This window comes from Sapajus apella, unplaced genomic scaffold (assembly GCF_009761245.1).
Source record: "Sapajus apella isolate SASKATOON/1434 unplaced genomic scaffold, GSC_monkey_1.0 scaffold22, whole genome shotgun sequence".
Classification (NCBI taxonomy): domain Eukaryota; kingdom Metazoa; phylum Chordata; class Mammalia; order Primates; family Cebidae; genus Sapajus; species Sapajus apella.
The window spans coordinates 23,275,925-23,291,718 of NW_022436962.1; the positions used below are offsets into that span (position 1 = coordinate 23,275,925).

At 46.9% G+C, this 15,794-nt stretch overlaps 1 protein-coding gene across 1 annotated transcript; it reads left to right on the forward strand.

Moving 5' to 3' along the window:
- The first annotated feature begins 6,516 nt into the window (after positions 1–6,516).
- Positions 6,517–15,588, forward strand: CUNH1orf115 (chromosome unknown C1orf115 homolog). The gene is made up of 2 exons (XM_032289298.1): positions 6,517–7,292; positions 13,167–15,588. The coding sequence occupies exons 1-2, from the start codon at positions 6,780–6,782 to the stop codon at positions 13,284–13,286; spliced, it is 633 nt and encodes a 210-aa protein (XP_032145189.1). The 5' UTR covers positions 6,517–6,779; the 3' UTR covers positions 13,287–15,588.
- Positions 15,589–15,794: the final 206 nt, after the last annotated feature.

Here is a 15,794-nt window from a genome sequence, read left to right on the forward strand (position 1 = left end):
TGGTGCCTGGGCTCTGCTGGAGATGAAGCCAAAGGTGAACCCAAATGCCCACGCTGCGACCAGTCTCCTCCCAGCTCAAAGCCTCACAAGACCAAAGGCTTCGAGCCGTGGATCATGATGGTCTAGAAGGTCAATGCTTGTGCTAGCCAGAGGTGAATGTGAATGTACTCTGATTAGCGCTCCGGCCCACCCCCACTCCAGCTGAGCTTACTCTTGGTGGTGGTTTCTTTTTTTGTTTTGTTTTTGAGACAGAGTTTTGCTCTTGTTGCCCATGTTGGAGTGCAGTGGCGCAATCTCGGCTCACCGCAACCTCGGCCTCCTGGGTTCGAGCGATTCTCCTGCCTCAGCCTCCTGAGTAGCCGGGATTACAGGCACGCATCACGACGCCTACCTAATTTTTGTATTTTTAGTAGAGATGGGGTTTCACCATGTTGGCCAGGACGGTCTCAATCTCCTGACCTCGTGATCCTCCCACCTCGGCCTCCCAAAGTGCTGAGATTCCAGGTGTGAGCCACCGCACCCGGCCTTTTGGTGGGTTTTAATGGTCAGTCCCTCAGGACAGCCGCCAACAACGAAAAGTGTTGCTCTTGAATTTTAAAAATTCTTCAGATTCTACACGAAAAAAATATATGGAAGACCCTTGTTTTATGATTGTAGCAAATTCTAGTTGCAATGCCCTTTAACTGCAATTCCACGATACACTGTATTTATGTCACGTCTTTGCCCTTTATCTCTGTGTAGAATTCTAACCCTTAGGGTGAAATAAAAATGTGCTGTGCCTGAGATTTCTAATTGTGCTTTTTATGGGGCCTGTATGATTACCGCAAATATGTATTTGAGGAAAATACTGAAAACTTAAGTGAAAATGTTGTTTCTTTTTCTGCTATGCCACCTATTTTTATCACTTTTTGAACTAAAGGATATTTAATGTGGAAGGCCCCAATTAAAAATAATCTTTAAAAAGTAAATTTTTTAACCTAAGAAAAGGTAATTTTTTTAACCATCCATTTTTTTTTTTAGACTGCACCAAAAACTGAGGCTTAGCTGGTATGTGAGGCTGCCGCTGCCACCACCTCTGCCCCCGCCTTCCTTTTAAGCTGCAATCTTTGGAAAATGAAAAATGTTTTCTTGTCTGGTTCACGGTTTGTAACCAGCTCTTATCAGCCAAAGATGTATTTCTTCTTGAGTCTATATCTATCTTGTAAATTGTTTTAAACAACTTTAATTCATACAGTCTCAGGTCTATACACGTGCTCTCACTCTAAATTCACACATTTATTACAAAATGGAAAAGAGTAAAACATAAGGACATTTATTACAAAACAAAAGAATGAAGAGTAAAACATAAGAACAAATGGAAACTTTGTTTTCAATTACATATGTATAGCTGTTTCTATGCAAGTCATTCCAAATAAGCAATTACTTTTAAGCTTCTGAGGTCTCTACACATTTTTGAACTCAGTAACGGATGATGTGTTTTCATGACTCTTAACTCTCCAATGTCCTTGCTCCTTTGGAGAACAAGTTTCTAATTCTTATCAGTAAAGAAAGATTCCTACAAGAGGTGAATGTTGTGGGTTGTCACTCAGCATTCTTCTCACCCTCCTTCCAGCGTGCAGTCTAGGAGCTGAAATCACGTTCTAGTGTCCCTAGGGTACTGGAGGAAATTGAGCAAGTTAGTTTAGGCTAATCAGGTGCACTCCCACGAGCTTTGGAAGGCAGAGGACGTGGAAGCCAAGCTTCAGCTGTTTATGCTGCTTCTGCTGACAAGCGCACTCCTGCAGGTGGTGAGATTTTCGTGCCAGAATGCCAGTGTCTGCTCCTCAGTCTCATGGGTATCAAAGGAAAGGGGAGGGGTGCCTGTGTGTTGCCAGTGCAGACCAGCAGTCTGTAATGGACTGAATTGTGCCCCATACCTCCCAATTCATAGGTTGAAACACGAACCTCCAGTACCTTAGATATGATTGTATTTGAAGAAAGGGCCTTCGAAGAGGTCATTAAGGTTGACTGAGGCTGGGTCAGGTGGCTCACACTTGTAATCCCAGCACTTTGGGAGGCCGAGGAAGGTGGATTGCTTGAGCCCGGTTCAAGACCAGCCTGGGCAACATGGCGAAACCCAGTATCTACAAAAACTACAAAAAATAGCTGGGCATGGTGGCTCAGGCCTGTAGTTGCAGCTGCTTGGGAGGCTGAGGTGGAAGGATGGTTTGAATCCAGGAGGCAAAGGCTGCAGTGAGCTGAGATCATACCACTGCACTCCAGACCCTGTCAAAAAGAAAGAAAGAAAGACAGGTTGAATGAGGTCATTAGGATGGGGCTCTGATCCAATAGGAGCAGTGTCCTAAAAAGCGGAAGAAGGAGCGAGGACATGCATGCGCAGAGCAAAGGTGATGTGAGGACAGAAGGAAGGCGACCATCTGCAAGCCAAAGGGAGAGGCCTGAGGAGAAACCAAACCTGCTGACACCTTAAACTCAGACTTCCAGCCTCCAGAACTGTGGGAAAATTAATTTCTCTTGGTTAAGCCGCCAGTCTGCAGTATTTTGTTATGGCAGCTCTAGCAGACAGGGACACAGGCAGGGCTGGACTATGGCTAACTGTGGGGATTTGGAGGCTTCCCAGGTGGCAGCTGAAGTGGTATATCCTTACAGCCACCAGCTCCAGTGGCAGCCGCCTGGTGCCCCAGCTTCCTCACTACGGCACAAGTAACAGCTCTGTGGTCATTCCAGGAGTTACACTGGAGATGGCCCAGCCCAGAGCTTGCTATTCGAGCCCTTCACCAAATGTGGAAGCACCGAAGTCCATATATCAAATCCTGTATCCACATGACCATCTTAAAGGCACAGGATAGGAAAACCAGTTGTCATAGTCCATTTGGGCCGCTATAAAAAAAATCATAAACTGGGTAACTTGTAAACAATAGAAACTTATTTCTCAGCATTCTGGAGGTTGGGAAGTCCAAGATCAAGGTGCCAGCAGATTCTATCTCTTGCTGTGTCCTCGCGTGGCAGAAGGGGTGAGGGATTTCTCTCGGGGGACTCTTTTTATAAGGGCATTAGTCCCATGAGGGCTCCATTTCATGACCTAATCACCTCCCAGAGGCCTCCCTTCCCCTGATACCATCACCTTGGAGTTAGAAATTTAACACATGAATTTGGGAGGGTGGGACACAGACATTCAGACCATAGCATTGGCCTGGAACCACAGGACCCCTGGAGACTGAGGAAGGCATAGGTGATCAGGGGTTCAAGGGTATTTGCTGGGTCATAACCAGTACAGTAGAATGTTTCCAGTGAGGGCCTGTAAAGAACTATAGAAAACCAGCTTCATATACCTGCTAGGCCTTGCGGGTGCGACAACGCCTTGGGCAATACTAGTGATGGAAGGTGTTTTCTTCACTCTTCTCTGTTTTGGTCCTAGAAGGGTCAGAAATCACTTTGCAAGCTTGGGAGACTGAGAAACACTAGACGGGGGAAACTGAAGAGAAATTGTTGTTCCTCCCCAGTCCTCACTCCCTCATCACCACTGTACACAGGTACACACCCGCATCAGGTGCTGCCTGAGGGAGGAGAGAAGATTTACTTAAACCAGGTTCCAGGTTCTCAGTATTACATGGAATTGAACATCATACAATTTAGGATTATATAGATTAAGACTATATTTACAACTTTGGATTTATTACCTCTGTGTGAACAGAAAAACTATAGGACTGCCTAAATTTTCACCCAGGAGAAAGAGACTCAGTCCCTGCACAGAATAACTTGCAGAGAGACAAAGGAATGCAACATAAAGACAGTTTCTGGCCAGGCGTGGTGGCTCAAGCCTGTAATCCCAGCACTTTGGGAGGCTGAGGTGGGTGGATCACGAGGTCAAGAGATCGAGACCATCCTGGTCAACATGGTGAAACCCCGTCTCTACTAAAAAAATACAAAAAATTAGCTGGGCATGGTGACACGTGCCTGTAATCCCAGCTACTCAGGAGGCTGAGGCAGGAGAATTGCCTGAGCCCAGGAGGCGGAGGTTGCGGTGAGCCGAGATCACGCCATTGCCCTCCAGCCTGGGTAACAAGAGCGAAACTCTGTCTCAAAAAAAAAAAAAAAAAAAGACAGTTTCTGATTACATCTCCTTAAATCCTGCTTGTTCACTGGTTATAGAGACTGAATCTGGAGATCCATTTTTAATTGTTCTAGTGTTCTGCCTTTAAAGGCAAACTAAATGTTGTTGTGATGTTTGAAAAGTGTTTTGTTCTGACAAAAAAGTATTTTAGGTCCATGGATGTTCTAACTTCGTCTCTATTTTTATTAGTTCTTTCTTGCACTGCTATAAAGAAATACCTGAGACTGAGTGATTTATAAAGAAAGAGCGTTAATTGACTCACAGTTCTGCTGGCTATGCAGGAAGCATGATGGCTTCTGCTTCTGGGGAGGCCTCAGAAAACTTACAATCATGGCGGAAAGTGAAAGGGAAACAGGCAAACATGGCCAAAGCAGGAATGAGAGAGATAGAAGGGGGAGGTGTGCACCACACACTTTTAAACAACCGGATCTCACCATAGCTCACTCCCTCACTATCACGAGAACAGCACCCAGGGGATGGTGCTAAGCCATTCATGAAGGACCACCCTTATGATCCAATCACCTCCCACCAGGCCCTGCCTCCAACATTGGGAATTACAATTCAACATGAAATTTGCTGGAGACGTAGAACCAAACCATATCACCATTTGATAAGCAGCCTAGAGGTCTTTGGTCAGTTTTGTACACAGAAAAGGGACTATGAGGGTCTCCATTTGCATATAAAGTAATAGTTGCTTTAGTGAAGTTACAAATCTACTTTCTCTTAACCTTTTAAATTCAAATTACATACTTCTTACAAACCCAATAAAATTTCACAATTACTGTAAGGAGCTACTTTTACTCTTTACAATTTAGTTCCCCCAAACATTTCAATCAACTTTTACAAATTTAATATTTTGCTTTCTTCTCAAGTACTTCAATTATATAACAAAACTCTAAGTCTCATAAATATAGTAAGTTAAATTTATTTTCATACCCCTTTCATCTGAAATTGAATTGTATATGAATTTTATACACAATTTTACATATAAAGACTATATGTTTATAATATTAAATATAAGTCATTACTTATTGCATTAAACAGTTAAAAGACTAAATCAGTTACTTGTTTACACATTTGTTTTTGTTTGTTTGTTTGTTTTTGAGACAGAGTTTTGCTCTTGTTGCCCAGGCTGGAGTGCAATGGCACGATCTTGGCTTCCTGCAACCTCTGCCTCCTGGGTTCAAGTGATTTTCCTGCCTCAGCCTCTGGAGTAGCTGGGACTTTAGGCACATGCCACCATGCCCAGCTAATTTTTGTATTTTTATTTTATTTTTTAGTAGAGACGGGGTTTCACCATGTTGAATGGTGAAAGGATGGCTTCAATCTCTTGAACTCGTGATCCGCCCGCCTCGGCCTACCAAAGTGCTGGAATTACAGGCATGAGCCTCTGTGCCTGCCCCGAATTTTAATTTTTTTAGAAATGGGGCCTCACTATGCTGCTCAGACCTCCTGGCCTCAAGGAATCCTCCCACCACAGCCTCTAGAGTTGCTGGGATTACAGGTGAAAGTCACCATGCTGGCTCACATTTTAAGTTGGAATCACAAAATTAATTTCTTTGGCATCCTAATGAACTAAATTGTCATAAACATTGTGTGTCCTTGTACCAACATATCCACATTATTCTTAAAGATAACACAAACTTTAATGGTAAAATATTAGTGTAACTGTCTATATTTTTTGTACGTAAGTATTTTTTGAGATGAGATCTCATTCTGTTGACCCCCTTGGAGTGCAGTGACACAATCACAGCTCACTGCAACCTCCACCTTCCAGGATCAAGCGATCCTCCTGCCTTACTGGGACTACAGGTGAATTTTTGTATTTATTTTTTTATTTATAGAGATGAGATCTCTTGCTGCCCAGGTTAGCCTCAGACTCCCAGGCTCAAGCGATCTTCCTGAATAGCTGGGACCACAGGCGCACACCACCATGCCTGGCTAATTTTTTCCTTTTTTTTTTTTTTTTTTTTTTTTTGGTAGAGATAGAGGTCTATGTTGCCCAGGCTGTTCTTGAACTCCTGGGTTGAAGCTATCCTCTAGGCCTCTCAAAGTGCTGGGATTACAGGCGCAAACCACTGCTCCCAGCCCTTAATTTCACATTAACCAGAATTCAAAGGCATTTACTCGCTTAAGAAAATAGGGCATTCTCAGCTTGTTGAGATTCACAGTACATTGAGAATGCTTATCTCACAGAGAGATATTCCTGAAAATCATGATTGTAATGACTGCGCCATATGCTGGCATGTCTGGAGCAGAATTTCCTTTGCCCCCTCCCCGTTGGTTTGCTCCACTTTTTCACTGAGAGCGTTGAACACCGTGGACATACTGCCTTGCGTTTCCGAATATTTCCTAGAAGGATACAGACGTTTCTTAAGACTCACGGTAAAGATTTTCTGATCGCCTTTCCAAAAGCTTGACACCAATTTGCACACCCACGAATACTGTTACCGTGACCATCTCGCCATGCTCTCCCCAACACTGAGCGTGATCTCTCTTGTCATTACCATCGTTGCTAATTTGAACATGGACAGGTGGAGTCCTATTATTTTGGGGTCATTGATTTCGTAGCAAGTGCAGTTGAAGGTGTTTTGCATGCTCAGTGTGCAGTGCGCGCTGGGATCACAGGTGAGATTACACCTGCACCTTTTGGCCGGCAGGTGGGATGCTGGGCGGGGCTGGCGGAGCGCGTCCGCCTCCTGGGAGGCCAGTCTGGTGCCGCGCCGCCGCCATCCCGGGCCCCACGGCCAGGGGGCGCTGCAGCGCCCCCCCCAGCCCCCGCCCCGTCCGGGCAGAGGCGGAGAAGCGGGCGGGGAGCAAAGGTTGGTCTTGGCGCTCGGACCTTAGCCAGAGGGTCCGCGGCATCATGACGGTGGGAGCCAGGCTCAGAAGCAAGGCGGAGAGCAGCCTCCTGCGCCGCGGGCCCCGAGGGCGAGGGCGGACCGAGGGGGACGAGGAGGCGGCCGCCATCCTGGACCACCTGGAGTACGGAGACGAGGCAGAGGCGACGGCGGCCGAGAGCGGGGCGAGCGCGGCGGGCGAGCGGGGCCCGGGGGCCCGGGGCGCGCGGAGGGTGCACCTCGCCCTCCTGCCCGAGCGCTACGAGCCGCTGGAGGAGCCGGCGCCGGGCGAGAAGCCCAGGAGGAGGTACCGGCGGAAGCTGAAGAAGTACGGCAAGGTAGGGGCCCTGCGCCGCCACTGCCCGGGGGGCGCGGGTGCGGTGGCCCGCGGGGGAGCGGGAGCCGGGTCCTGACCGTCGACTCACCCAGTTTCTCCGGGCTGCACCTGCGACCCCCTCCGCCCCCACTCCCAGTCCCTCGCCAGAGGGGAGCCGCGAGTTACGAGTCGTGATTGAAACTTAAATCGGGGGTTGCACTGGGTGGGCCCCGCTGTGCCTGCTGCTGTGCTCCTGGCTGGTAAAGAACGTTCTCAAGGGGCTCCTACCAAGGCGGTTCTTATGTAAGATCAGGAACTAGTGTCCCTGATTACAGAGAGGATACTGAAGCGTTAGCGTAGCAGGTGACTTGGAGAAGGTGGCCCTTTTGGAAAGAGAAAGAAATTGCAACCCATTATATCTGTTTTCCAGTAACATCCCTCCAGGATATCCGACCAGTCGAAAAATATTTGGGTTATTCCCCCAAATATTTCCAAGGTTATTTCCAGGGCCTGGGAGTGCAAGAAATACATAAATAGGCGCTTGCTGACTTTATCTTTCTCTTCTAGCCAACTATCTGTGTACTGTGGGACCTTCAAAACATTCTGCCATTTGTCTCTGGGAGATGGTGTTAGGAAGGATGAATATGGGAGAAAATGACAGTTTTCTTCTCAGAAATCAAAGCCCAGATGCACTTCCCAGGTGTTTCTGCCTAGAAGCACTGGAAGCTGCTGCCTGAAGCTCTCGTGGCCGGGACGAGGCCACCCAGAATAAAGTCACAGAAGTGACTGTCCTGGCCAAGGGCCACGGGCCTCATCTGATTTATTGTCCAGTTATCTGTGTCACCCAATGCCCTCTTAAACCTGAAGCCATTCAGTCTCCATGCCTGGGAGCTGACGTCTATCATCCTCTTTAAAGGTATACCAGCAGCTTCTGGAGCAGAACACAGGCAGGGGTAAAAAAAATATTAATAAAAACTATGAAGTTGGGTCTTTCAGGCTTAGAGCCCTTGTAGGATGAATCGTCTCTGGTCTGGGTCCAAGTTGAGCACAAAAAAGCCATCATGTCCCTTTCCACCGGTGAAGTGATATTGCAGAAATCCCCGCTCAAGGAGTAGGACTTGAAGATATTTTGGGGGCCCTCACTATGTGGCAGGCATTGTGTTGAACAGTAGGGGTGTGAAAATAAATACAGCGTAGCCCTGCCCTAGAGAAGTGCACAGCCTCCCAGGGAGACACTGACATAGCTGGGGCGCCACCCACAGGAGCTTCAGGGCACAGAGCTCAGGCAGTTCACTCCTCAGCAGTGCGCTTATAAAGGCAGGGAAGTTTTCAAATCATGCTGACATGAAAACTGGGCACAGAAGGACGAGTTAAGATTTCACCAGATAACAGTGAAGTGGGTACACTTCATACCCACTAGGATGGCTACTCCCAAAAATGTCCAGACAAACCAAATAACAAATGTTGGTGAGAATGTAGAGGAATTGGAACCCTTGTACATTGCTGGTGGGAAGGTGAAGTGGGACGGCCACTGTGGAAAACAATTTGGCAATTCCTCCAGAAGGTTCCAGGTAGACTCATTCTGTGACCCAGCAGTTCCACTCCTAGGTATGTAACCGAGAGAATGAAAACAAGTACCCAAATCAATGTTTATATACACATTTTCATAGAAGCATTATTTACAATCATCGAAAGGCAGAAACAACCCAAATGTCCATGAATGGATGGATGGATAAACAAGTGTGTTATATACATACAATGGAATAGTATTCAGCCATAAAAGGAAGGAAATGTACTAATCCATGCTACAGCATGATGAACCTCTAAAAATACTATGGTAAGTGAAGTCAGTCAGACCCACAGGGTCACGTATGGTGCCTATGATTCCATTTGTAGGGAATGTCTACCATAGGTCAGCCCATGGAGATGGAACACAGACTGGTGATTGCCAGGGACTGGAGGAAGAGGAATGGAGTGCATCTGCTTAATTGTCATGTGTTTTTTCTTGGGGATGATGAAAATGTTTTGGAGCTAGATGGAAGTGGTGGTTGCACAACATTGTACAAGTACTAAATGCCACTGGGCTGTGTGTACTTTAAAATGGTGAATTTTATGTTATGTGAATTTTGCCTTAATGAAAACAAATGAAAAAAAAAAAGATTTCACTGGATAGAGAAGTGGTGTCGTTTGAGGTAGAGGGACCATCACAAGCCCGGCTGTGAGCATGAAAGCTCTAGAGTGTTAGTTCAGCGGACCCAGGAGGCCAGGCGAGAGGATATCGTCAGGTTAGGGTTGGATCTCTCCTTTCTGACCTTCAAAAGAATGACTTCAGCTTCTACTTTCTTGGAGCCAACTGAGAGGGTTACCAGGCTCAAACATGGAGAAATAAAGCAGGTGACTCTCTTTGTTCCCTTAGACCCCAGGTCCCCTCTGAGAGATTAGTTGGGTAGAAAGCTCTACTCAGATCAAAGAATCCCAAATGCGCTCTCTTAAATGACACTGAAATAATGGTTGAGAGATATTTTACATTTCTTTGCATTTCATTTCTCAAATCTGTGTTTTTGACAGTGTTCAAGTTAATGAACTATTTTAGTAGATTTTTTTTCCCTAAATTACAAAGTGACAAGCAGCTTTTAAAGCATAACAGGCTGAGCAAAATGGATGCACAAATACCAAAAATGTCATATTTAATGCAGGCAGTTGTGATTCTGATCTTGTTTATGATGGATCACTCTTGATTGTTAAGCTTGTTCCCAGAGAATGTTTTTCTTTTGTTGTTTCAAACATGTAAGTAAAATTCCCCCAATGATTCTTATCACATCTTTAGAGGAGTGTATCTCTTAGCAACATCACATACGCACACATGCGCATGCCCCAGCCCAGTGTCTCTTTGAGAAATCAGCAGAGTAATAATGTCCAAGAAAGCAGTGTCTAGAGAAGACACAGACAGAGCTTGGTTCTTGCAAAGCTCTTCATTCAGTGGAAGAGGTACCCAAGGAAACACCCAGCGTCTTTCTTATGTGCTCAAGATGTAGTAATGAGCACAACCGAGTCCCTGCCTCCTTCTGTTATTGCGAGGAACCCTGTAACTTAAACTGTTGAAAGATCGGCCGGGCGCGGAGGCTCATGCCTGTCATCCCAGCATGTTAGGAGGCAAAGGCAGGTGGATCACCTGAGGTCAGGAGTTCGAAACCAGACTGACCAACACGGTGAAACCTTTTCTCTACTAAAAATACAAAAAATTAGCCGGGCGTGGTGGCACATGCCTGTAATCCCAGCAACTTTGGAGGCTGAGTCAGGAGAATCGCTTGAACCCAGGAGGTGGAGGTTGCAGTGAGCTGAGATTGCGCCATTGCGCTCCAGCCTGGGCAACAAGAGCAAAACTCAGTCTCAAGAATAAAAAATAAAGAGAAAAAAGAAAGCTCAAGTAAGTCAGAAGTCATAGGAAATTATACTCTTAAGAAACTTTCCCAAACAGACAACAGATACCTTGGGTTTATGTATTACCACCACAAACCCAAATTACTATGTAATTTTTAAGAAGTCGGCATTATTTTGCAGTAATAATCGCTGACACTGGGGATCACTTACACTGCCTGCAGTTTGTACCGGGTCCTGTTCTAAGTGCTTTCCTTGCATGATCTCATTTATTTCTCTTAAAACCCAATGAGGTGGTTACTAAATATTCCCATTGTATAGGTGAGGAAACTGAGGCCATGGGAAATTAAGTAAGTGATGGAGTTGGAATTGAAGCCCAGGCCATGAGTAGTTAGCTGGAAGCTTACATACTGCCTTTATTTCAAAAGGGAAATATAGTATGGGGGTTAAGGTCATAGGCCCTGAAGTGAGATTCTTTTAGGATTGAACTTCAGCTCTGCCTCTAACCAGATATGTAAATGTGGACAGATGTAATCTTTCTATGCTTTCTCATTATTAAGTCTGACAGACAGAGGCCACCAGGAACATATCAGCAGCCAATCCATGTTAGGTTTATGTGCTTAGGGCTATGAGGGAGAGTGCATGCCAGAGGAATTGGAGGGGTCTCAAAAAGTGGAGATCTCAAGTAATGAATTGAATATTTGAGCCTGAGCTGAAGAGTTCTTCAAATCTGGGAAGTACTTGTAGTCATTAGAAATGGATGAGACCATCTAAGGAGAGATTGTAGGGAAAGAGAGAGAGAAGGAGAAACCCAGGACTGAGTACTGAAGAACACCAACATTTTAAAGTCTGGTAGAGGGATAATTAAGCAAAGAGAGCTGAGGAGGAGCTCCCTATTTAGGTAGGAGAGAACTGAGAATATGGAGTCAAACAGGCCAGATGATTATTTCATGAAGTGTGTCAAAAGCTGCGGAGAGGTCAGGGAGAGGAAGGCAGAAAAGCATCCATTGGTTCAGGCAGCATGGGAGTAGGTGGCCATGACCAGACAGTCCCTGCATAGGTTGGGGAAGGAGCCAGAGTCAGAGGGAGTAAGAAGTGCAGACATGGAGAAGTACGTGTGGTTGGCTCTTTTGGCTGGCTTGGCATGATGGAGGGCAGAGACTGGGGCAGGATACAGAGGCAAGGGGATACCCGAGCATGTGTCTAAGCTAATGGGATCCAGTGGAGAGGAAGCAAATGACGGAGCTGGAGAAGGGAAAGCCAAGGGCACCAACAGCAAATATCAAGGGAATGGCTTGGGGGAAGAGGACCACTTTCTCCACTGTAACACAGACCAAGCGAGGGAGGCCAGGGGCAGACACAGGTAGGTCTGTAGAGAGTGGTGGAAGGTGAATGTGTTCCCTGATGATGTCTGGGGTTTGGTTTTGTTTTTCTGTGAAAGATGAAGTGGAATCGTCTCACGGAGGTATGGAGACTTGGGTGTGTCTGCCTGTGTTGCAAGTGGGGAGTCTTAAGAAGGGAAAAGGTATGAGGCAGTACCTGGGGGAGAGAGAAATTCATCCTACCAGAAGGATATGGTAGGTTTGTCAGGCGGTGTTGGAAGGCAAGGTGAGATTTGTGATTGTGATCAGGAACTTTAAGTCAAACCAGTCTGAGTGGTTCTAGTAACATGGAAAAGTCAAAGGACTGAGAGACAAGGTATGTGGCCTAAGGCACAGGTTATCTGCATGGGCAATGATGTCACTAAGAATGATGACAGAAGTTGGGGTAGAGAGGGGAAGACCGGGGCAGCCATGCAATAAACGTTCATTGGTGGTGGTGGTAATTTTTCTGTTGCAATCCCATTCGAGTCCTTTAGATGTCCCCTGTCTAGCACCTGACATTCCCTGAATGTTCCCTATTCAGCCTTGCAGAAAAGGAAGAGGAGGAGTGCTTACCAGTAAAGCATTGCCCAAGCCTGACCATCAAGGAGTGTATAATGGTATTGGAAATGCTGAGCTTATGTGGATGTAGCAATTAGAAAATGACAGAAGACCACAAAGGGACAGATGTATGGGTCAGACAGAAATATGCCCTTGAGGTAGACGGAGGAAAAGATGGCTTTCAGATAAGATGAAGGAAGGAAAACTTAACCCAGCCTTCTGATGGTCCAGTGATTTTTAGCTGGAACAGAGAAGAGGAGTGATCTTTGGTTTGGAAAACAAAACAAAACTGCGTTAGTTTTAGACTTGGCAGCCTCACTGCTGTTTCCAAGAAGGTCTTTGAATTATCTGGAAATAAGCTGTGCTTGAAAGCACTTTGCGAGGTGATGATGGCTGCCGTGAGCCCCCACGTATTCTTAGGCTGGGGGTGGGCACGTGGTACCTTGCCGATTTGCCACGGGAGAATCAGGAAAAATGATCTTTATGTATGTCGCCATGACTCATGGGTTTTTTTTCTTTCGTGAAACATGGCAGAATTAAAAAGTTGCCTACCCTAATCCTAATCCTTTGCTTTTCTCTTCTGTTCCTAAAACTAGAATGTCGGGAAGGTCATCATGAAAGGATGTCGCTATGTGGTCATCGGGCTGCAAGGCTTCGCTGCAGCCTACTCGGCCCCATTTGGGGTAGCCACCAGTGTGGTATCCTTCGTGCGCTAATGGGAGCCCCTGCTGTGGGAACCATGTGAATCTGGAGCATCTCAGACTTGAACACACAGCATACTTGGAAGAGAAAACATGCCTTTCTTTGCTGAATCACATGAGTATGATGAATGAGTCACCCCTGCCCATCTGCTGAGCTTCTCACGTCTCTCAGTCCCGTGTGGACCCAATGGTCAATCCTGCAGAGAATTCAGCTGAGGTTAGGTTTGGGAGTGGAGCTAGTGTGCTGAAGCCAGAGCCTTCACGTGAAGGTGGCAGGTGCTGGGGTGGAGGCCGACACTCGACAGATCCAAGCAGTGTGGGTGTACCGCAGAATCTTGGGGGGAAGAAGAGGATGTTACTGGAGTCGGATGATTTGCTGCATTCTCCTGGAAAGGTTGTGGGCTGACAGGCGCTCACATTCCTGGGCTGTCTCGGTTCTGAGGGCAGCTAAGGAGCTGTTTATTCCTCAGATCATTCTCCCCGATCTCCTTCCTCTGCCACTCTGTCACCAGGAGTTTAATTACAGGCTTGAGAAGAGGGAAGGAAGAAAAGAGCTCTTTGAAGGCTATGATGCTTTGAAAACTGTGTCGGCAATGTGGCATGACTGTTTAAAGTAGACAAAAGCTTGTCATTTTACCCCATCCTGAATGGCTGTGAGGCTGGCGAGGAAGGAGGAAGGAGGGCAAGTTCGGACGCAGGCTGGGTGGGTGGCTGGGACAGGCTGGCCAAGGGACCGCTCCTGAGGGCTCTTGTGCCGGCGTTGCCCACTTCGGCCCAGCCACGTGTTTGCAGCAACCAGAGTCCCTGCAAACATGTGGCTGGCTGCGGTCAGGGCCTACTAACACCATCGATGCACTTCTGCCAGAGGCTCAGCTCCTCTCCACCAGGCCAACCAAGAGTGTCTGTCCTGGGTGGGACATAGGGGCTGAGAGAGATGGAGGGAGACATAACATATCAGGATTGAAAATACAGAATTAGAGAAGGAAGCAGTAAGTAGGAGACGGATGTGAAGGAAGTGGAAACAAGGCAAGATGTTGAAAGAGAGAAAGAAGGTGGCCATCCAGGAGCCAGGCCTGGAGCGTCAGTGTGGGGGAGTTCAGGTAGGCTGGGCCTGTGCCGCTAGTAGGGACGGGGGAGGCTGGGTGGCCAGGGGTGTCATGGCTGGTGCTTAAAACCCCTGAGGCCATGAGTTCATTGGCTGCCTTTGTAGCATCCTTTGCTCTTCTATGCTGCCCAGTGTGAACTCATCTCACCCGGATTCAAAGGGTAGGGTGGGCCTGGGTCTTAGGCCTGACACCCACCAAGGATGACCTGTGGACTGTCATGGGATGCTGAACAGGGAGATGAAAGAAAGGAGGTCCCCCTTACCATCTCCCCGATAGGCCACTGTTCTCACTTTGTTTCCAGAATATCTGGAAATCCAAAGGGGCTGTTGCTGAGCAGCCTGCAGGATCAGTGACAGCACCCACCTGTCGTCCCAAGGCATGCAGGGCAGGCCTCCACACTCATGCTTCTCTGATCAGGCCCCACCAAGACAGAAAGACAGACAGACAGAGAAAAAAGGAAGGGGTGGGAGACAAGGTTGAAGTTGTGCAGCTAGACTCCGCTTCACTTTCTGAATCTTCAACGTCACGTTGAAGATTCACTGGGACTGAATTCCTGCGTTGTTAATATTGGTGTGGAAAAGTGAAACAAGTGATCTGGTTTTAGCCCAGATGATGAAAGTGGATACGGCACATTTTCACACACGTGAGATAATTATGGCTTGCCCACAGCACTGGGTATTGGAGAAAGGGAGAGATAGACGTAAGTGGAAGAAAAAGTCAAGCACAGTGAGTGGGAAAGAGACTGAGGGCCTGTGGGGGCAGGGGACAGAGCTGCTGGGGTCTGTCCTTGCCTAGGAATCTGTCCCAGGAAGAACTTCCCCACTCGCATTCCCAAATTGGAAAAACTGTACAGTTAAGCGTGTTTGGCCCTGAAATTCTTAAGAATCTGGTTAAAAATTAACTCAGAAATGTCAAAAGTCAAACCTTCCCAGAGATGAACCTCAGATGTCACTCGGCCTGAGTCCTCCTCCTCTGTGACAGGGCTGCCCTGGGTGTCTTTTACTCAGTTCCTGGAGCGTAAGCATTTGGGTCATGTCATCGATAACCATTTTACCTTTTCTTTCTCTTTTTTTTTCCTTTTTTTAAATGTCAGTGTCCACACCTTACTGAGAATTGAGTTTTGGAGCTTTCGCTTGATGTGCTTGACCGAGAGACTTCTTTTGTACCCTTTTCTTGTCCTGTGATGTAAATAAAAGCCTCGATTTATGTAATGTTTCTTGCATGAAGGGTTCCTGGCTCCTCACTTTCTGGCCTTGCTTGAGGGACATTGCTGGAGTCCAGCCACACTAAGAGCTTGGCACAGCAGGTGATGACCAGTCGGGACAGACCTCCCTGGGAACCAGTAGGAGCCCACAACTGCTCCCTGGGGACCCAATTCACCTGGGAACTCTGCATGTGTGTTAAAGGGGGCAATTCT